This window comes from Tamandua tetradactyla, chromosome 7 (genome assembly GCF_023851605.1).
Source record: "Tamandua tetradactyla isolate mTamTet1 chromosome 7, mTamTet1.pri, whole genome shotgun sequence".
In the NCBI taxonomy this organism is placed as follows: Eukaryota; Metazoa; Chordata; class Mammalia; order Pilosa; family Myrmecophagidae; genus Tamandua; species Tamandua tetradactyla.
Genome location: NC_135333.1, coordinates 15421794 through 15444809, shown reverse-complemented (window position 1 = coordinate 15444809; position 23016 = coordinate 15421794). Strand labels below are relative to the sequence as shown.

General features: G+C 40.6%; 1 protein-coding gene across 3 annotated transcripts; it reads right to left on the bottom strand.

Moving 5' to 3' along the window:
• Nucleotides 1–582: 582 nt before the first annotated feature.
• Nucleotides 583–9282, bottom strand: ZBTB18 (zinc finger and BTB domain containing 18). 3 transcript variants are annotated; one of them, XM_077168496.1, is made up of 3 exons: nt 6662–8181; nt 3586–4273; nt 3362–3473 (listed from the first exon to the last, which is right to left on the bottom strand). In XM_077168496.1, the coding sequence occupies exons 1-3, from the start codon at nt 6672–6674 to the stop codon at nt 3464–3466; spliced, it is 711 nt and encodes a 236-aa protein (XP_077024611.1). In that variant the 5' UTR covers nt 6675–8181; the 3' UTR covers nt 3362–3463. The 3 variants fall into 3 exon arrangements, with proteins under 3 accessions (XP_077024610.1, XP_077024609.1, XP_077024611.1); XM_077168495.1 differs by lacking the exon at nt 6662–8181 and adding an exon at nt 9161–9282 and having other exon boundaries at nt 583–4273; XM_077168494.1 differs by having other exon boundaries at nt 583–4273; nt 6662–8180.
• Between the last annotated feature and the right edge of the window lie 13734 nt (nt 9283–23016).

Sequence of the window (23016 nt, the reverse complement as noted above, 5' to 3'; positions counted from 1 at the left end):
TTAATACTACTTTAAAATTAACATTTGAGAATTAAACCTGGGAACTTTCGAAGTCTCCCAGCAACAAAAAGGATGTACACAGCTAGTTTTGAGCAATCTGAATGCCTGCTAATTCGATTGCCTAGAATTCCAGTCATTAGCCAAGCAGTCTTCCAAATTAAGACATCCGGTCTCCTTCAATTTTCCACTTAAACCAGAACACAGGAGAATAGATTTGACCAAACAACTTAGGATAAAATTACACAGGAGAAGTGACTTATGATGTATGGACCAGTAGCTGTACAGTATATTGTGAAAACCTGTGCTACCACTAGAAGTTCCACAGGCTCCTAAATTTCTAGGGAATTACCTCCACAATCGATTTGGATTCTATTCTAGAGTAGAAAAGAAATGGATTGGATTTTAAAATATGCATTTAGTATCTTCTTAAATGGCTAGATGCAAAAATGTTTGCACATTTTCATTTTAGTGATTTAAGGCATTCTGATAATTTCATAAGCTCTCGATAATAAAGATGCCATGCACGATACATATTTAGAATCTATGTAGTACATGATCTCAATTTAAAAAACACACAAGAAATTCTCAGTTCATATAATTTATTGCAGTTAGCACACAGTTTAAAAATTCACCAACACACCAATAGTACAAAACTAAACAGCATTATAAGTTATTCCCCCCTCAGGAAAATAAAACATACTATGATTGTCAAAGCTAGATGTCAGTCTAAGTTTTAGAACAAAGGAAGAATGTGAAACTAATAAGAGGAAAAGCAATCACTCACAATGACCACAAAAGAAAATCCAAAAGAAAGTCCGTTTTCTCACAGACATTGATTGTCTTCTCTAAATTAATAAAAATTATCTTAACATAAACTGTATTTAAAAAAAAAAAACTAGAAACTCTTCAAGTAACTAAAGATAATGCTCCAAGGCCATTTTCACAGCTTTTTTTTGTTTGTTTGTTTGCTTTAAATGCCATTACAGCCAAATAAACACACATTTGACCAAATATTTCCAAAACAGTCCAGCAACACACAATGGAGTTTTCCATTCAGTATCTTAAGCACAAAAATAGGCTATGTTTACAGTAGTTAAGGCGGTCAAATTTTAAACAAAAGCAATTAAAAAAAAAAGGGAAAAACAGCAAACGTTTTCCATGCTACCCCCATAGACCTTATTTGTAAGTGCAAGACAGGAAAACAAACACTGTGCAAAATGCTTCTGCCCTGGGTGCTGGCCATTAGAACCCGCACATCAGGCTGCAGCCTCTGCTGCGGAGATACACATAGTCTACTAAGCCCCTTCCCCATGTCAATCAAGGCAATCCAGTCCTTTCAGCCTGGGGCTTTTTCAGTCCATAGAATCTTTTCATGAGTTGGGGGGCGGGGGGGCGGAGAGGGAAGGAGGGACGGGACAGAAAGGAAGAAGGGGAGAAAAGAAAAGGGGGGTAAAAAAAAAAAAAAAGAGAGAATGACCTATTGTCAATTTGTGCAGTAGTTATTCTAAAAAATGCTCAACTGGGTAAATGTGTACACCTAAACTTTGAGCGGGCATGGGTTTTGTACAATTAGAAGTTTGTTATAAATGCACACTGCACATGCAAATCTTTAAGCTGTTTGTAAACATTTATATTTTCCTTGTTATGTAGCAAAGTTATCAATTTGCAGCGTAAGTTTTTATTCAGCTTAACAGTTTCAACTTAAAGACAGTGGGGAAGTCAATTTAAATTATATAAAATAAAATAAAAACAGTGCATTTATGTTCTTCATAACACCAGGTTTTTTTTCCAAGTGGTGCTACTTTTCTAAGGAAATTAAATAATTTTAAACTTACTCATTAAAGTTATACAATGCAAAGACAAAAATATATTGAAACTCATGCATTTCTGTAGCGTTAATATTTACTTTTCAAGACTCAACTAAGAGCATCAACACAACCTGTCAAGTTCTTTGACACCCCCCCAGCCCATGTAATCAATTACAGTATACAATAACAGTAATTCACATTTTTAAACACACAGTTCAACACTGCTGAAGCTGCAATATCCTTTTACATCCCAAGCAAACCTTCACAAAGACAGTGTCCCAGTGATCCCAGTGTACTTGCAGAATTTCTCTCATTGGGAACCGTCAGAAAACCAGAAGTTGCCACAGAAAGTTTTAAGTCAACTGCTTGTTTAAAAATAGATAATCCAGCATTTCAGAAATTTTCCATTTGGGTCTAAAAGCATTCAGGTTTCCAACAGCCAGAAGAGATTCAAAGATTCATGCAATTTGAGACATAGAAAGAGGCTAATAAAACTGGAGGGAATTTCTACTTAAAAAAAACAAAAAAAAACTGGAAAAAAAGAGCTCAAAAGACAATGCAGTGTTGACAAAATTAAGCCATATGAAAGCATTTTGTGATATGACAATTCATTTAAAAGGTTCTTACTGGCTTACCTCCCCTACCCCACAAAAGAAAAACACCTCTCTATTTTCTGACTTGCTCTAAAGTTTCTTTTATCAGAATGCTAAATTAGTGAGATTCTCATGCTATTCTAAAGTGCAAAAAACAAGTTAATATCCCAACTTTTTAGTTCAAGGAAACAAGACTGCTTTTAGACCGTACCACAACTATATATAGATCTATTTATAGATATGTATATATATTATTTATATATATATATGTATATATATATATATAAAATTATTTCCAAAGTTCTTGAGAGCTATCTTCTAAGGTCCAGTCTCTGACAGTAGGTAAGCTCAGTGCTTCGCTTTTAACAGACAAGGAGTTCACCAACTCACAGTGGAACTTGCGGATGTGTCTGTACAGGTCTCCGGATTGTGTGAACCTGCGCTCACACCACTTGCAGGCGTGCGGCTTCTCGCGCGTGTGCACCACGGCGTGGCGGCTCAGGTTGTGGGAGTACTGGAAGCTCTTGCCACACTGGGTGCAGGTGTAGGGCTTTTCCCCCGAGTGAGTCCTCTCGTGGCGCTTCAGGGTATACATGCAAGAGAAGGTCTTACCACACAGGGAACAGGTGGGGACGTTGACATCGGCCGCAGGCTTGCTGCGGATCCCGTCCTGCTCGCGGAAGTGCGTGCTCAGGTGGATCTGCAGGATGTGGGGGCTGGGGAAGACTTTGTTGCAAAGAGGACACATGAAGATCTGGCCCGCAGGGCTCAGAATGTTTGAGACGTAAGGAAGCAGACTGCTGTCCATGTTTCCTTCCACCTGGACACGCTCGTTCTCGGGGGTCATCATTTCATCGTCGCTTGCTTTGTCCTCCCGGTCTAGCTCCCTCAAGACCGAGTCCTCCCTCATTGGAGCCAGATGGGCCGGCTCATACTGTACCCTGGTGTTAGTGCTCACACTTTCTTTCACAGTGCTATGTTCCATGTCATAGTCATTAGTGCCAACATCACTCTCATCACAGGAAGCCTCTTTCTCCACCTTCACCTGCACCAGGTTGCTTCTCAGCACGTCCTGTGAAGAGAAATAAGAGCTGTTCAGATTTTCAACTCCTGAAAGGCTGGACTTGACAGACAGATCCAGCACACAGTCAACATCTGCCGAATCCCTCACGGAGGTGACAGACCTCTGGGACAAAGACTCTGTGGAGCTGCAGGGGCTGGCTACTGTTTTTCCAGCTGCTGTGGCGTGTGGCTCTGCCTCTCCGCCAGCCTGGGGGACGCCTGCTGAGTCTGAGGGCAATCGCATCCACATGTTCCCAGGCTCAGTCGCCAAGTCTCTTTTGCTGGGCAAGATGTTCAATTTTTCATCTTCTCCTTCATCTTCATCACTGGGCAGGTCGCCTGCCATGTGGCTGCTGCCATCGGAGAGGCTCTCGACTTTGTCTGAACAACTTGAAGCATCTTCTTCCTTTTTTGTGCTGTCTGCCTCCGTGGTGGCTTTCTCTTTCAGCTTCTTTTTGCAGACTTTGACAATGTCATACATGTGGAGATAACTGGCAGCTGCTAGCACGTCTTCAATGGGCAAGTCTTTGAACTGGAGTTTCCCTTCATACATGAATTCAAGCAGGAGAGCGAAAGCTGGGGCGGTAACAATGTCGCTGTTCAGATGAACAATGTCTCTTTTGTCCAGCTGGTCCTTGTAAAAGAGGTGGAAATACATGCTGCATGAAGCCAGTACAGCTCGGTGCGCTCGGAACTGGGCATCTCCCACCAGAACCGTGCAGTCACAAAGAAAACCCTGGTGCCTCTGCTCACTCAGACACTGCAGCAAATGCCTGCTATGGTCTGGAAACTCCATACTGTCTTCATAACCTAGGAAGAGAGACATTTTTCATTAGGGCTTGATCAGCAGTAACTTTAAATACGCTAGTCCCATATAAAAAAATAATTCCACTTTGGCTGCCATAGCACATGTCCCTGAATTTTAATCAGGCTTATGACCCAAAGGCTACCAAATCACAAGCACAAAACCTAAATGCAAGAAGAAGAACTTATAATTCTCGAACTTCTTTACCCTAGTAAAACAGTCTCTGATGTATGTTCACCATCCTTGAACTTTTCGTCAAGTTTTAAAAACCCTAATTTAACTAAGTCTCTTAGACTAAGAATTCAGATTTCTTTCAGAAGAAATTTAGTGAACTCTATTCATCAAATTATGTCCTACAAAAGCTACAAAACAGCTTTAATTGCAAAGGGAACAGCTCGCAGAATGAACAAAGAAAAGTTCCAAACACATTCTGAAAGACTAAGAAAACTTGATCCACCATCCTTTTTACTTTATTACTTCTGATACTTGACTGCGGTTAGAAAGCGCAATTTAAATATACACACATTTGGCTGAATCAAGAAAAAAAATGAAATCGCATAATTAGTCCAGAAATTAGCAAACAACTTACTTTTAAAGTCAGAGTGTTACAACAACAAAAGCCCTGTGTATAAAAACAGATGTTAATGCCTTAAGATTTGCAGGTACAGCACACATGCACGAGATCAGAAGAAACTACACCAACAGATGGAAAAGATCATCTTTACTATGAACAAATCCAAAGATTTTTTTTTAAATGAACTGAGGGAAAATAATGGTTCTATTTCTTTGTAGAATCTATTCGTCTGGAATCTTAGGGACCAGAGAGGCTTTATTCAATCCCAAAAATTCCCATCTAAACTTTGATCCGTTGCAAAGGAAAATGAGTTCCATGATAAAATTAATTCAAACTTTTAAATACAGATATACTACTTTCAAATGAAACGCAAAAGCTTTTTAGGTTCACTGCACTCCCCTTCACCCTCATCCCCCCAAAAACCTTTCTAGAAAAAGAGAAACTTTTTTTCCCTATCTGCCTTACTTCAGATTCTGCCAACAGAAAATACTTTGTTTCAACATAACTTGATATATTTTGTTTTCCCATTAGATTCTGTTCTTTCAAATATGCACTGTTGCCCTCATTTTCTGAGAAGGGTGCGTGAAACAGAGAGGAAAGGCAAGGATATATATATGTATACACACACACACACACACACACACACACACACACACACAAAGGTTCAAAATTCAAACGCAATGGATAAACTCTTTAAAAGTAAAGAAACAACTTCTCCTTTCCTGTGACCAGACTCAAAATTCTGCACCATCCATCCCAGAAAGTATATTTGGGGGGATGGATAGATATATATTAATTTAGTGTACAGGTATTACTTCCCTTTTTCTACACTTTGCCCAGGATAATCTCAAACTATCATTCTAACCCCAAATACCTTCCTCAGGATGCCCCTGCCAGAATAAAACAAGATTTACAATACAATCACTTTAAGTGCCCCACAGCTAACATCAATCCTAATCCTTGAGAGGGCTAAAAATAAAGATTGGAGGGCAGCTCACAAGGTAGCCCTGATCAAATTAGGAGGCTGAGAGGACAGAGAGGGACGAAGAAGGAAGCTTATAAACATCTGATCCAGCTGACTGTGGCCATATGGCAGCTGCTGCCCAGATAAAGAGATTAAGAATAGAGGAGTGCGATTACAGCTGTCTGGCCAATTCAGGCAGCTCAAATCTACAAGTTCTAAATTAGTCGCTAACACAAAAACTCCTGCAAATAATTATTGTTATGCTGAAATAAAAGATCTCTTAAATATATATTTGAAAGAGAAATGAGGAAACCAGGCAAACTATTCTCGTGGGGACAAAAGTTTTTTCTTCTTCTTCTTAAAAAACCTTCGGTTTCAAAAGCACTACAGCTGTATGTTTCAGTAGTGCTGCCGAATGTTTTGAAGAGTAAAGTTTCACAGTGGAATTAATTACACAACAATCTAGCTTCTTAACTAGAAGAATCCTCTCATATAAGTTTGAATGCTTGATTCCAGTTTACTATTTCTACCCCAAAAGCAAAAGGAATCTAAATAGCAGGGGCGGGGGGGAAAGTCTATTAATCCAACGTGATCTCCAAAAGCAGTATTTCAAAGCCTTTAACACTTCAAAACTTGAAATATTTCTGTGTATTAAAAAGTTACTCAAGTAAAAAGGGATAAAACATTAAAACTAAACAAGCCCGAGATTTTCAACTCCAGTAGGATGTTCAATTCATACTCAATTTCATACATTATGCCTAAACTGGATTAGAAAAGTAATGTGATTTTTTTAAAATTAAATAAACAAAACACCAAAACAGAAATATGCTCAATCTAATCTATTGCTACTCCTACCTTTAGGACACATAAACCTGATTAAGTCCTTTCCTCTGAGTCTTGCTGGCTCCCGGTCTGTTACATCGGTGGAAAAAAAGCAGACTAAGAGAGACAGATGCAAAGTGGAGATGATGTTAGAGAGGAATGAGATACCTTCTCCACCACAGATCCGCACACACTAACTCCCTGTCTGTGTGTTAGAATAAAAGGCTGAGGGATGGCAGGCTGTCAGCTGCTCTGACATCATGTTCAGATGGAAATGCTACCTCCAGCTGTGCTCCTTTTAATGCCATATGCTACTCCTCTACACTCCTGCCACCAGCTTTTTCTTAGGAGAACTTTTCTCTTCTGTTAGTATAAACAAAATACTTCAAAGTCTCCCTTTTTTTTCCAAACTTTCTAACAGAAGAAATTGGAAAAACTCAGCATATGGAGTTCTACTGTATTTATGGAATAGCAACACTTCTGTCTTAAGTTGGTGGACTAGCTTATATACTGACAGCACACTCAAGCCACAGTGCTATTCAGGAAATCTAGATTCACTTTTATTCAACTCCAACATTTAGTTTCAAAGGCAACTTAACGGATATTTTTAAACCAACCCATTTGACATCTCCAGTCCCGTTGCAACATTTGTACCGCACTTTTTTTTCCGCTGAGATAATGGTATACATGTCTCAGAGATGTTGGAAGACTTATTCAGAACTATAACTTCAGCCTGGCTTACCTTATTTCACTTTTATTTAACTACATATCTACACTTACATGCTCAGTAAAATTTCTCACACTGCTACAGTTAATGCAAATTTCAATTCTCAGTATCAACAAGCTGAAACTGCACTTTCTGAAATCCTGGAAAGTGCTTCAGTTCAATGACAAATTAATAAACTGATACAACCTGCTACAATCACTTAAAATGATTGCTGCACCTGCTATCTGATCTGACTTTCTACTCAGAAAAAAAGCAGAAGAACCTTGCCGTTCTCTTGATCTGTGTCCCATAACAATCTTTTTTGGGGGTCACTCTGCAATGTTCACAGTAATAAGAAAATCTTTCAAAAGGGGTGGGGGTTGGGGGTGAAACACAACCCAGGTCTAGTAAGTTTGGAAAACTTCTGAGCTGGACTTCGTGGGTCTTTTCTAACGGCTGATGACATTGTAATGTAACCCTGGCAGGACGGTCCGCAGCCGTGCAAGGTGCTGCGACATCTGTGAATGTCAAACACATCTCCGCAGACTCTCCTAAGGGTGAGGGGTAGAAAAGGAACTGGGGCCTAGGGCGTCAATGTCTCCGTCTTGGTGATAATCACTCCGTTCTCATTAGAACACCGTGGCGAAGTTAAAGAGTAACAAAAACCAACGACTCTGTCCTGTCCTTCTCGGCTTCCCCCAAAGTCACAAACCTAACTTTCTCTAACTTCGCGGTGAATGACATAATTATGAAGGCCTATTTTAAGAGACATTCTTTGGAGATAAATTCCTTCTCAACTACACCACTTATTATCCACAAATGTCCTCGCCCCAGTCCAATATATCAGACATTAATCACCCCATTTACCCAGTGGAGTGGGGGGGTGGGGGGGTGAGTGACAGTTTAATGAGTCCCAAGCACCGCAATGGGCCAGTGACTCCCACTCCACAAATCACCTCCTTTACGTTTCGCTCCCGCGGGTTCATAGAGGTTTTGTGAGGTGCGGTTTTTGTTTTTCAAAGAGATGGGGGCGAGGGGGGCGGGCTGCTGCGTGGGGAGGGGGAAAGAATGGCAAATCTTTACATAGTTCACTGTGCATAAAACACCCCGGGGAAAGAGGAAGGTTAAACCACAGGGAAGGAGGTGGAAGGCGTAGAGCCGGTGCAGCAGGAAAACACCTTAAACAACAGACGAGAAAACAGACCCGGGTCACGGCAACAACAAAAGAAAAGTCGTAAGAAGAAGCCGGGGGGGGGGAGGAGAGTGGTTGCTACCGCTTCCCCGACGTCTCAGCACACGAGCCCTCGGGGCCTCCGGGCAACTGCACCAGCCCCGAGAGAGGCCCCTGCCCCCCCCTGCGGCCCCCTCCCCCCGGCGCCGCTGCAGCTGCACCGGTCCCCGGAGCCGCGTCCGTCCCGGGCGCCACTGCAGCTGCGGCGGCTCCCAAGCCCCCTCCCCCAGCCCGCCGCCCTCCGCACCCGAGAGGCGCCACCGCAGCTGCACCGGCCGGGAGCCCGCCCCGCGCCGCAGCTGCACCGGCCCGGGGTTGGGGGGGTGGCGCGGAGCCCGCGAGCCAGCACCCCGCCCCGACCCCGCAGCTGCAGCGCCCCGTCCCCGCGCCCCGGCCTCCCGCAGCTGCACCGCCCCCCGCCGCCCCGACAGCTCCAACCACACAAACTAACTCCACTCGCTGGGGGCGCCCCCGGCCCGCCCTCCGCTCGTAGTGCCCCGCCGGCTCGAGGCTGCACAACTGGCGTCCCCGGTCAGCGAGAGGGCCGGGGCGCGGAGGGGGCGCCGGGTCAGGGGGGGCCGGCGCCGGGACTCACACGGAGCGGCCCTAAGTCACCGCGTCCCCGCCGCCGCCGCGTCCTCCGCCTCCTCCGCGTCCTCCGCCGCCGCCGGACTTGGTGGGCTTCCTCCTCCTCCTCCTCCTGCCCCCCTCCCTCCCGGCCCCCCCACCCCCCAATCCCGGCTCCGTCGCCCGCTCCCCCCCGCCCCTCCCTCCCACCCACCCCCGCTGGCAGCCGGAGGAGCGCGGCGCAGCGAAGAGGGCCCCACTCTCAGCGGCTCCCCATGGCAGCAGCCCAGCGGCGGCCGCAGCCTGCCAGACACAGCGAGGGAGCGAGCGAGGGAGCGAGCGCGGAGCCGCCGGGCCGGGGGGTGGGGGGGTAGCGGGGGGGGGCGGAGGGGAGGGGGCGGGAGGACGCACCACGCACGCACGCGGCGGCGCCGGCCAGATGTTCCCCCCCTCGGCCCGCCCCTCTCCTCCCCCTGCCCCTCCCTCCCTCCCCGGGCTGGGCTTCCGCGATTGACCGAGCGCGGCTGGACGGGCGCTCCCCGCCCACCCCCATCCCGTAGTCTCTTCCAATAGGAGGGCGACTTTTCGGGAAGGTGGGGGGGCGGCAGGCATTCGTCGGACTGACAAGCGGTGCCTGCCAATGGGAGAGGCGAGCCGGAGCTGCCGCTCTCAGCTGCCAATCAAGAGCAGAAGCTGCTGGGGGTGGGCGGGCCCGGGCCAGTCGGGAGCAGGTTGCGGAGCGGCGCGGGGCGGAGTCCGGGGTGCGGCGGCAGCGGCAGCGGCGCCCCTCTGGGTGACTTGGCCGTGAGAAAGTGAAAGGATCCCGCAGGCGGTGGCGACAGCTGCGCTGGGCGGGGCTTGTTTCCAGGCCGGGAGGCCCCTGCGCTCTGGGGCTGCGGAGCGAACCTTTCGGTGTGCGCCGTGACAACCATAAGTACACTTTCCAGTGTGTTGGTCTCGAGTGCACTCGGTTACGCGGGGAATAAGGAGGATTCGAGTCCGGCTTTAAGCCGTGCTCCCCTTCGCCCCTCCTGCTGCTGACGACGCCTAGGTCCTCGCCTGCCAGAGCGTGGGATAGCAGAACCCGCGAATGGTCTCCAGGTGCCCGTCGGGGCGCTCGGGACGCTGGAGGCTTCGAGAGGCGCGTTCCCGGGCGCTCTTCCCCTGCGTGGTCGTTTAGAGCACAGCACAGCGTCTCTATTTCCCACAGAACTCCCACGTCCCGTGTGCATTTACAGTATTACAAGCAAAAACATTCTTAGGTTACCAAGTTTTAGAGAATTACGGTAAAACTGATACGTGTAGATGCCTTAACCTGATTCCATCCCTATTTACCTAGTACACGTTATCAAACCCAAACTTTACATTGCCAAGGACAGAGATACACCAGTCTCTTTTGCCTTCCTTCAAATAAACTCGTATTTTATTCGGTACTTGCCCTGCAAAAAAATGTGTTCATTGCTACCACGGCCACAAGCAAATGTAGAAATGTCTGCCTTCAAGAAACTGGAAATCCTGTTGAGGAAGCGAGAATTACAAGTAAAAAGTTGGATAACAAACAAAAAGTTGCAAAAAATTGCATAAGCGGAGGAGGTCAGTGCACTATTAGTTGTCAAATGAGTTTATTCTTTACTATCTGAAGCAGGATTGGTAGGCCTGCTGCTAACCAACTTGCCAGGAGACCTTTCAAGTGGGCAAAACGTGCTTTCCAGGTCAGATGGTTGAAATAGGTTGAAAGTATGGTTTGGGCAAATCAAACATGTTGAATTGCTAATGAAGCAACAACAGGAGCACATGAAATTCCTGGAACTGAATGGCCTTTAGAATATCCTGTTTGAAACAGTTGTGATGGTCACCACTCTTTCCTCAAACATCTATCACTCATGATTACACACTGACCCCAGGGCCACCTTATAACTAGAGCTTGGTTTTTTTGATTGTTTTTTTCTGTGAAATATACTGTTGTAGCTGTGCTTTTGATGACTTCTAGGTCTTTTCGGTTTGATAGAAGGCCCAATTTCAGCCTGACCTGTTTAAAGTTAGGTAAATCTATTAATATTCTTGACAGATGAAATATACTGTAAAAGCCAAGGTGTTTCACTAACAAGGTCAGGGAAAAGAGAAGAAAAAGAATGGTTCACACTCTTAAAGCTGTTTCTCCTCTACTAAAATTTAAAATAATGAAAATAAACAGCTCCTCTGGGTGAATAGGCAAAGTAATTGATAGTGTCAGAATACTAAACAGTAAATTTCATGAGAAAATTAGAGCATGCAGATTATCCACAAAAAGCTTAGAAATTCAACTCTGGCATACAGAGCAAAATCACAACTCCAACAAAAGCTTCCATGAGACTCAGAAGTCAAATAACAGCCCAGAGATACATAGGGGGAAACTTGGTGCATCAACAGGTGTGACATGTTTTTCACTTCTAACAATCACTACTAGAATCCATTTTGAGGACTGATAGTATGACAAGAAATATTAAGTGGATATTTAAGGAAGCAAGTATGTCCCCCTCAATTATGTCAAAGTTTTTACAAATTTATGAAAATATGTGTAGTATATATTCATCGTCAGAATCAAAAAAAAAAATGTTTGTGGAGCATTTATTCTGTGCTAGGAAGGTACTCGGGCAGAGATACGGGAAGACATCAAAAAAGTTTAAGACATGGTCTCTTCTTTCCAGAGTTTAAATTTAGTTGGGAAAAAAATGGGATAAATATGTTTTTAAAATGGAGCAAAGAAACCAAATGACATAGAGGATATAGACCTTAGAGGTAAGTTTCCTGTTCAACTGGTACAGCCTATCCCTGGTCCCTGGTACCCTTTTTTTTTTCGCTGCTCTTACATTTCAATTTTCTTTGTTTTATTCTCTAACCTCTGACTTTATTTTAAACTGTCTTATTATAAACTTACTGTACAAATGATACTTTTAATCCTTTTTGGAAAGGTATCAGCATACAAATTATAAACAAAGTAAGATATATCAGAGATGTCGTCAGAAAAATTGCTGTACTTTATTCATCATGGGAGGTAATAAGTCAGATTCTAAACACCCCCTTCAAGTAAGCTTCTCAAATTAGGGTCTGCTTACCACTATACAACAGGCTTAGCAAATTCCCATGATACAAAGCTACTTGACCAAGTTTTATTAGAGCCAATCTACTTTTTTTTTTCCTCCCACGGTAAGAGAAAAGTACAAGATGTACAGTCTCTAGGTCAATGGGAAAATATGCCATTGCTTTCCCTCTAGAAGAATCCCTATTCTATTCTGTATTCAATTAATCCATACTTTCCTGGGAATCCTAAAATTAAAAAATAATACCAGTAAGCGACATTCATAATTAGATTTCTTGCCAGTGAATGCATTTTATGTTTTAATAGCACATACATTTTGACGAATAACAATTGAATAGTTTAAAATGTTGACAGACCAAATGAAATTTAATTTGGAGGTCAACTCCTAAAATGAATGTCTGACTTTTGAATGTGACCCACAGGTCAAAGCTTTAAAAACATCAGTGTTTTTATTACACTTTGTGCAAAAGGTCATGGTGAAAAAGTTATCTATGAAATTAATTTTTGAATAATGACTTTATGCATTCATTAACTTTATGTATAATTGGAATTTTTTCTTAAAAAATTAGAGATGAACAATAATAACATAAAAGGCCAGATACTTCTAATTGTGATTTTTAAACATAATAATTATTAAAATATAATAAAATCTGTTTTATTAAATTATTAAAATATAATAGAATATGTTAACCAGATTTTGAATTTAAAGAGGAGAAAAACACAGTAAAATGAAAAATTTGTTCAAACTTCTATTAAGGCCACTCACTTTAAATATCATGTATGAAACTCTTAATTTATTTAGAACCTGTTGTACATGTGTTTCTCTTTTCTCTCTCTCGTAAGCTTCTGACTTTTAGAAATGAACAGTTGATATGGCCTAAAGGGAGAGGAGACACAGAAACACAGGTGAGACAATGAATAAACTAAACACACACCACAATAATGAAATGAACAGAGCTTATCTCTTAAAGCATTATTGCGTATATGTGTGTAAATGTATATAGATGTGCGTATATATTTATATACATGCATAATATATAGTTGTGCTTCTGCTAAACACAGCATATACTAAACTCCCTGGATTACAAATTCTGTGATATTTAAATCTATTAAATTCCTGAACTATGAAAAGCCATAAATAGCAGGTAATTCAGCCTGATTCTCAGCCCTGAAGACAGAAATAATGTTATTATATACCCTTGCAGAGGAAGGTCCTAAGCAGATTTACCCAAGGCATTGGGGGAATACCCCCTATACTGAAAGCAGAAGGAGCCTAAATCCTTAATTCAAATTTAGGGGCAGAGAGCAGCAGAAGACAGTCTTGCAGAACTGTTTTTCCTGTGTAGCCAGTTTTCAGTTGCTTACTGTAAATCAATGCTTTTACATGGCCATCATAAATCCAAAGAGAACATGATGATTGAAGCTGATAGTTCAGGTCTGGTTGGGACCAAGACTGGTGACTTGGCAGAATTTAGGAAGGGAGGAAAGAGGAGGTTCACTAGCCATCCAACCCATACCTCTTCTCTCTGCCCACCCCCATCAGAAACTCAAAGTTTCTCTCTTTCAAACTGTCTGTCCCCCTGTAAAATGTATTTTGCATTATGACATACGGAAAGGAAATGTGTATACAATGAAGCTTTTTATAGTTAACTGTGTGCTATAAATATATTCATTATTCACTTTTGCATATAATCCCTAGCAACTTTCAAGTCCCAGGCTGGCTCTCTTCCGTGCTACACAGAATGCCTTTCCTGCCATCCATTGATGTGAGCTCAAATAATCTTAAAATAATGCTTAAATACTATCCTAAACAAGCCAAATGTCTATAGGTAAGCCAGCCACCCTTGAAAATCACACCGAACCTCCCAAAGCCAGATACTTCAATTGGAGGTTACAGTCATTTGGACAGTTAAAAGATGCCTTCATCTTATCTGTGAATTTTTTATATTTAGTTTTTTAAATAATCTGATGAAACATACGATTTTTCCTGATGATGGGGTTCTGCTAAAGAAAAATTTGATAGGAACCAATGATATTAATGGCCTTTTTTCACAATGTAAATCTTTAAGGAGTGTTGATTTCTGTAAAAAGAATAGTAAATGGCAGTAGTCCATTATGTCCAAAAGGAAAGAAGAAAATTTCTAACTGTTTAAACGCTAATGTTCTTAATCATATTCAGTTACTTAAATTAGAGTTTGTAGAAATTTGAGGTGAAGTAAAGAGAACAAGAGATATCACCAGTAGTTACTGGCATTGCACAACTACTATGTGTCAAGTACTACGCTTCTGACCACAGAGTAGAAACATTTCCCATTTGTGTGCATTTTAATACAGGGAGAGATTTTACCTTCCCGTTATGCTTGCTCCATTCTTGAATGCAACACCTTCTTGGACTTAAGCAGGTGAAAAGGAAAATGATAGATCAAAAAAACTATTTACAATAAACAATACATTTAGATATATGGACTGTATTCTCATGGTTCTTATAAAATTTCCGCCACATATTAGGTGCCAACAATACATGAAAAAATATCATTCCCCTTTTATCTATGACTTCATTATGTATGTCACTGTGAACCCACTGGACAAATACAACATTTTGTTTTTCTTTCAGTGGCTAATATATTGTTGGCACTAATAAATGCATACTAATGCTAACGATTGTAATAATATAAAATAGGCTTAATAAAAAATACTTTAATGTAAAGACATTCTATAAAAATAACATAAAAATCTTGATACATGCTGAATTCAAACTATTCTGGTAATAAGAGCAGACAGAAGGTTAAATCTCACTCCAGAAATTTACTTCATCCTTAGTGATAACATGCAACTAAGGAAGTTACTTCCCTTACAAAGAACTAGGATTTATGCTCAAGACTAAAGTGATTATTTTTAAAGTACCCATTTTACAATTCAAATGTGTATCTAAATTAAACTCAGTAAAAATAAGCATTTTAAATTGAAGCTGCAGTAATGGCTTTATGGGAGACAATAGGAAAAGTGGTTCTTGAATATGAACCCAGGGAAAACAGACTTCAAATTCCTTCTAGTTGCCTTGAAGTAAGTTTCCTTTGTTCCTGTCTCTGTACATTAATGTCTGATGAACTGAAAACCCATTGCACTATAGTTGTTTTACAAAACTGAGGCTGTTCAGAAGGTCATAGCAAAAAAAATAAGGTTGAGTCAAAATCACGCTGAGTGACAACAGGTCTACAATGCCAAGCTGTGGCTTAGCACTTGGAATATGGGACAGATGCAGGAACACAGACTCACTAAGACAGAACAGCAACGAGGGACTGTAACAAAGACACATGCACAATAGGGGTTTTAGATAGAGACAAATGACGGTTGGGCAAGAGCTGAATAAGGACAACAGTGGGGAGAGGGCTTTAAAGAGCGATTAGAAGATGCTGACAGTATGGGAAGGAGGATAACTGAAGGCAAGTGGAGAGAGGGAAAGAGGCCACCAGGCAGTGATCTGGTGACATGGCCACGGGGTTGGAGATGTTGCCTGTGGAAGTGGCAGGAACAGCATGGTAAAGAAAACAGTGATGTCAATCTTCCCTCTTGGGCTCTGCTGATCCTATGCCACGATTTTTTTTGTCAACTCATGTCTCACTGATTGTCCTGAAATACACGCTTTGTGAAAGAGTTAGCACAAATTAAAGAGAGGATCAGAATATATTTGGCACTTAAATTTTCCCCAGATATTGAGTTGCCACAATCAAGACATCTGTGTCAACGTGCACATGCCTAGGTCATTAGTTGGGTTGCTTTATCTGATAATACCTGCTTGATAAAAACTAGATAGTCTTAATATAGAGTCAGAGCTTCACAGCACACTCATTACATGGCTTTAGATTGACCTTACACGGAAATTGTGCAGAGGTACTGACATTTCATTGAGGAATTAAGAACTACTTATTAACCAAACTAATCACATTTCCAATATTTATTCATTTACCCAATAGTCACTGAACATCTACCATACATAAGGCCCAAAACTAGACACGTTGGCCTCCATACAAAACATGTAGCCCGGATCATAACCAGATGCAGCATTTATTACGTAACCAGATGCAGAATTAATAGCATTGGAAAGAAATCGGGCTGAAAAACTTTGGTAAAGTGAACCAGGAAAATCCCCATGATTCTAAGATCCTGACTCTATTTTTTATTTGTCTGTCTCCCTTGGTAGGGTGTAAGCTACCTCAGGGTGGGGGCTATGACATTCACGCTTTATCCTCAGCACCTAGAATGGTTCCTGGTACACAAAAAAGCATTCAAGAAATATTTGTAGGAGAGAAGGAAGGCAGGGGTAAGGAAAGGAGGGAGAGATAAAGGGAACGAGGGAGGAAAGGGGGAGTGGGAGAGGGAAAGAAATAGCATTTTTCCAGAGACTGAAGGAAATAGCTGTGCTTTATATGTTCAATTCAAATTCAGGAAAGACTGAAAAGTAGAGCTAATTCTGAGGATCAACAGAAAAGTGTCCATATACCTTCTTGGGAGTAGTCTAACCTGACATGGAAATACCCCAGATGGGTGTGGTAGAGACTTTACTCCTGACAGAATTGCCGCAAATCTCTAGCATATGTACAGAATATTTCATATTTGATTTTTTTAAAGCAGTTATTTCTCTAAACTTCTCTTATAGGCATAAGACATTATTTTTGTTACTTTGAGGAGAAAGTTGAAGTAGAATGGCCAAGTGACTTGTCCAAGACTTCAAATTAAGATTGGGGAATTGCAGAACTAGTCAATCATCAGTTCGTTGAGGTCACTGTTCTTAAAATATTTAGGCCACTCTGAAAAATCAAAGGAAAAACTCCATTGTTTTGAAACAAATTTAAATTTGCTAGACTTTGGAAAAAGACCATGTATCTGGTCTTTATTCTTAAGGAAAAAGTCCATTATGTTAGCGGAACTACACAGGCAAGCTAAAAATATAATGAGAGGAATTATTCCTGACTTTTCAAGTGTAGCTTCAACTAAAGACATATGCCATTGGTTGATATAAATGAAGATGCCTCCAAGCAAAAGATGTTTTCCCTTTCTGTTGATCCTACTAGGACAGTAGGGTCTAAGAGCAATAAATCTGGTAGGGAGGAATCTATTAAAACTGTATGTATGGGTGCATCCTGTGACTGTGAGAGATAAAGGATTATATTTTCATTTGCATGGTTTGCTGGGTTTTATTTGGCAGATACAATAACACAGGCTACGCAGAGCCCATAAAACAAAGTGAGAACAGCAGCTCATTTGGTGGCAGGATGTAATAGTTATGGCTAAAGGGCTTACAAAATTCATCTCAAAGCCTTATGCGTATATTTATTGTTGTTTAAATGAAAATTAAACTCTCACGTCCATAAGGAGACTTCTGGGATCTGGTAAGAAAATTTGATTGAGATCCTTTCATCTTACACAGCTCTTAAGGCTATCAGTCTCCAATACTTCAAAACAGCTACAGAAAGATCCAAGAATGAACATATCTTACGTAAGCATATTAGTGCTTCATTCTCCAATCCTGCTGTTCTAAACAAGTCTAAAAGTTTCACAGGTTGAGAGTGAATGGAGACAGAGCCCCCGTTCATTATTCTGACTTAGAATCCCGATTTAGACACAGAGCAATTGTAAGCCATGGTTTCGAGATAATGTTTAGCATTCAGATAAAATTCAGTACAAGACAATACTTTGAGAGAGAGGTGGGGCGGAGGGGGGGGAAGGGGAACATATGATATCGATCTAAACCGTTTCATACAAGTATAGTGTCTTTCAAATTCATTGAAAGTATTTCTAGTATATAATCTTCCTAAAAGAAGATTTTTTAATTCATAGTTTTTAATCACTTTGTTCTTGTTATGGTGTAAGACTGGAACTTTGGATTTCAATCATGAATGTGGATTTTGTTATTTGGAGGCAGGTTTTTTTGTTTATGTAGTTATTGCTGTAGTTTCAGTAGAATCAGCCCTGAACTATAGTTTGACAAAGAGAAACCTAAACCAGATTATCAAATGCCCATCAGGATAAGGTTTAACACTATCAGTGGTTATCATACTAACTTAATGAAAATGTAATTATATGGCATAAACATATAATTACAATGTGTTATATCTTTATTCTCTGCAGTTTTCTTGGAAGTGAAATATATAATTTTAACATATAGACACATATGTATTTATTATAATGTTAATAAAAACTTCATGCCATTCTATGTGATAGAAATGTTTGATATTTCTGTTATAATTTTGTAATGAAGGTAGTCTTGAAAATAAAAGACACAAATTCACTCCTAATCATTTCTAAATGATTAACATACCTTCTACAAACAAGTTAAATAAGTATGAAAATAAATTTAAACGAATGACCTAAATTTTACCCACCATGAGCAAGTACACAAGTGGCTGTTTTCAAAACTGGATTATTTCTCCTCTTGATCTTAGAAATTTTTCATTGGTTTTAGTAAATCAATATGGATATTAGAGGAATTAGCTTGAACATTCCAAATATGAATTTTTATGTATATATATATATATATATATGTACACCAATTTGGAAGGGAAAGTCAAATAAAAAAATACAAGAAAAGTTATTTTAAACCAAGATTAAATATATGTAAATAATTTATTTTCTAAATGAGAGATAATTGGCAGAGTAGGGCCAAATACTTTGTGTGTGTGTGAAAGCGTAGTTTAAATTGCATATTCTTTAAGTTTAATAGGAGCCAACTATATGCCAAAAAAACAAGGAACATTAAAGAACAAATAGAATATTTTATGTTTTCATTTGAAACAAAAATATTATAAGTGTATTATAGACTTGTGTATTTACTCTTCTCAGGAAGAGGTTTCATTGCTAATCCATACTCATCATGCAATCAGCCGATTTCCATGGCCTTCCAGTGGCTGCAGGGAAGATATGACAAGTGAAAAGGAAAAAAAAAAAAAGAAGGCAAGCTAACATTGATGAAGAGAATTTCAAAAAGAAAGAGAAGAAAAGCTCAAAAGGGGTGGGGGGGACAAAAAGAAAGAATCAAATAAAATAAGGAGAAGTTTTAGAAAGAAAACAATCATGTAAGTTTCTAGTTAGTCGTTTTTCCCCCCAATATATACCTTTATAAAATTGGAAATATATCTTAATATTTTAGATTAAAAAAAAATCTCCCTTCACCAAACTAAAAACAAGGCACCTAATGCCTTGTAAACGTGAGCATTCAATATCTAAAATCTTGATAGCAAAAATATGCTAAAAGTGGACTGCCACTCCACTAAGGGATGTGTGGACTTCTAAGCAGGAGAGGATAAGTAAAGAAAGCATTTTTTTTTCTTTCCAAAGCATCTAGCACAAAGAAACAGCACTCTCAGAACTGCCTGTTGTTTTATCAAGACAAGTAGGTGTTTGTTTGATCAGAGTGAATATCCAGATTCTCTTGAGTGAACAGAGTAACTTATGTCTCTTCTCCCACCTGCACACCAAATGCCCCCAAACCTCACCTCCATCCCAAATATTTTTCTTTAAGCTCTTTACTTTTTGGTTCTTTAAGCAGATTATTAGTGTTGCAGTCTCCAATAGTCCTTATTTTCACCCAAAATTGCAATACAGGGGACTATGGCCAATGCTATGCAGATGGCCAAATAGATAATAAAGACTCAGTTCATGAATAATATCCACTCAGAAAGAGGACAAAAGCAACAGGAAAAAAGAGCCCAAATTGGACAAAATGTGCATGCTATATTTAAAAAAAGAAAAAGCACACGATCATTGTCAGAGATCATTAAGGGTGCCCTGTAGTTTTAATTACATGCCAGTGGCACCAATTTGATGTGACTGTTTGCTCTTATAGTCAATAAAAAAAGTCATAACTGCCATCAAATTTAAATGGAATTTATTTTCTACACAGCCCTTTCTGTTTTCCTTGTTTTTTTTTCTTTTATAACATTAACACTTTTTTTTTGTTAAAAAATGTGTGAAAGATTAATTTGTAGAATGAGGGGAGCTGTGGGTGCACAGCACAGGACAGATGGAGTGGGTGGGACATGACAGTTTTCGTCTGTGGCATCATTTTGTTGTTGCTATTGCGAGTGAGCAAAATAAAGCTACTGCTACCATGATCACTTATTTTGCTCCCCACCCCCCACAAGATAAGGTGTGCTGCTTTTCCCTTATGCCAGACCCTGCTGCTCCTACATAACCAGCCCACTTACGAACATTGTTTGTCAGCTTGAGAGCACTCTAATGTTTTAAATGGCATTCATATAGAATTCCACCAGGCTTCTGTAAGAAACAGAATGAAATGTACTCTCTCTCCATCGTAAGCTGACTATTTTGACATGAATTAATGATCTGTCCTCTCTGAGACCCCATATTGTAAACCCAAAACATGTAAAAACCCTAGCTCCAAGAGAGAATTAATTAAAAAAAAGAAAGATTTTTTTTTTCTTTGCACCAGTCAAAAATTCTACTCACATTCAAGGGGAATTTTTTTAAACTGTCAAAAATGATGATGTGCAAGGTTCGATTTTTGCCTTGGAACGGCCCTCGTTTACACATAAGTATTGTAGGAGTTCATTATTGTAAAGATTCCTATTGAAGAATAAAGCATTTACCACAGAAAATCACTGTCATATGGCATACACAGATATACTGAGAAAAAGTTAAAACTTTGAGAAGACGAAAAAGGGGAATTCAGGACAGCATGTGGGAGGGAAGATGGGAGCTCTTTTTATGCACAAAAAAGATCCATTAACAATATCTTTATCAGCTTCCTTCTTCCTTGTTAAGTGAACCAACTTGCAGTGCCCAGAATATGCAAACGTGATTGCAAATAAATGATTTGGGGGAAAACGAGCAAGCACATATGAGAATTGCTGGTAGTTAATTCATGGCAAGGCAAGATCTGCCTGCAGAAAAATATCAACAAAACCTTTGCCTCAAATTAGTGCCTCTATTATAGTGAGGCCAGACGGTCCCCAAAAGTATGTTATCAGCTGGAGTCAAACACCCCAATATTAGCTTTGTAGAGCTGTCTTAACAAGGTACCACAAACTGTGGGGTTTAGAAACCACAGATATGTATTGCCTCACAGTTCTGGAGGCTGGAAGTCTGAAATCAAGGGGTCAGCAGGGACTTGCTCCCTCTGAAGACTGTAGGGAAACATTCCTGCCTCTCCCCAGTGCCTGGTGGTTTACCAGCAGTCCTTGGCACACCTTGGCTTGCAGCTGCAGCAGTTCAGTCTCTGCCTCTATCATCCATGACCACCTTCTTTCTTCTCTGTCTGTGGCCACATTTCCTTCTTCTTACGAAGATATCAGTCATATCAGATTCAGGTGCAATCTGATCCATTCTGTCCTCATCTTAACGCATCACATGTTCAAGGATCTATTTCAAATAAGGTCATATTCGTGGGACCATTGGGTAGGACTTGAACATGTCTTTTGAGGAGATGCAATTCAACCATAACAACCCTCATTCTTCATTCTTCTGCAAGACGGCTTCAACCTTGAGGTCAGTGCTTTCTTGTGGACAGGATATTCGGCATATAGTATTCGAGTCATCTTCATTTTATTATGCTCTTTTCCTAAGTCTACTATAAGCCTTACCAGGGAGGGATATTGTGTCTTTCAACAGCGTGTTCTGTAAAAGGCAGGGCTTCTCAAATGTGCTTTGTTGGCCTACCAGCGCTATGGAGATGATGGATCTGGAGGGAGCGTGGATTTTGGAAGTAGACTGTGTATGCCTAAAGTCGGGCTCCCCCAGCTACATAACTTTAACCAAGTTGCTCCAAGATGTCCAACCCTTTCTTTCTACTTCTGTAAAAGTGGGGATGATCAAGTAATAATCTACCTTCATTATAGAGGTGGGTGGAAATTAAAAGAGATAGTCCTTTGTAAACATTTAGACAGTGCCTGGAAGGTAATTAACTAGCCCTAATTTCCTAGGAGCTACTTTTTGGACTTTCCCAACACCTGATCCCTGAGGTGTTGCCAAAATACAGAGGCAAATATAGTGTTGAAATGATCGTGGGTGGACGAGAGATGAGGGAAAGGAATAGATATTCTTTTAAAACCAAATAATGCAGTATTATATTGAGTGTGGGGCAATTGCTAAGATCATAGGAAATAAAGAGAAATCTGGCATATTATGTACCTGTGAAATAGAGTATACAGATGGGGAGGGCTCGGAGGAACCCACCCAGATCCGCACTCCACCACTGCCTACTCAACAGAGCTACAAATAAGTATTTCAGAAAGAAAAGAATAGAGTACACAGAAAGGAAATCTTATGATAGAGATGTCCACTATATATCTAATTTGAGAGTCATCACTTTTCTATTTATTTGTTCTATCCGGAATTTCTCCATAATTCTATCTAGTAGTAGGCGTTATAGAAATGGAAGATACAGCAAATTCTTGGCATTCACTCACACAGCCATTCATGTGCACAGACACAGGTAGACTTAAAGTAGAACATAGCTATCCTCAGATCAATGCAAAGATCATTTTATGTGGCCCTGCCTACATAGAAACATTGTAGAGCCTATTTATATTCATATGTACATGTTATTACTCATTTCTAAGCATTCTGATCCAAAAAATGATCTTCCTTTGAGTCTGAAGTACAGTACCCCTATTTTTCCTTTGTGGCCTGATGCAGTTATGTTTATACACCAAACACTGGAGAATAGTTAATTCACTGACTACAAACGAATTTTGATAGGTTGAGACTAAAACAGCAATGTTCAGCTCTATGCTTTGCAAATCTTTATATATTAGAAAAGTGCATGTTTGAACACTTGTGTACGTCTA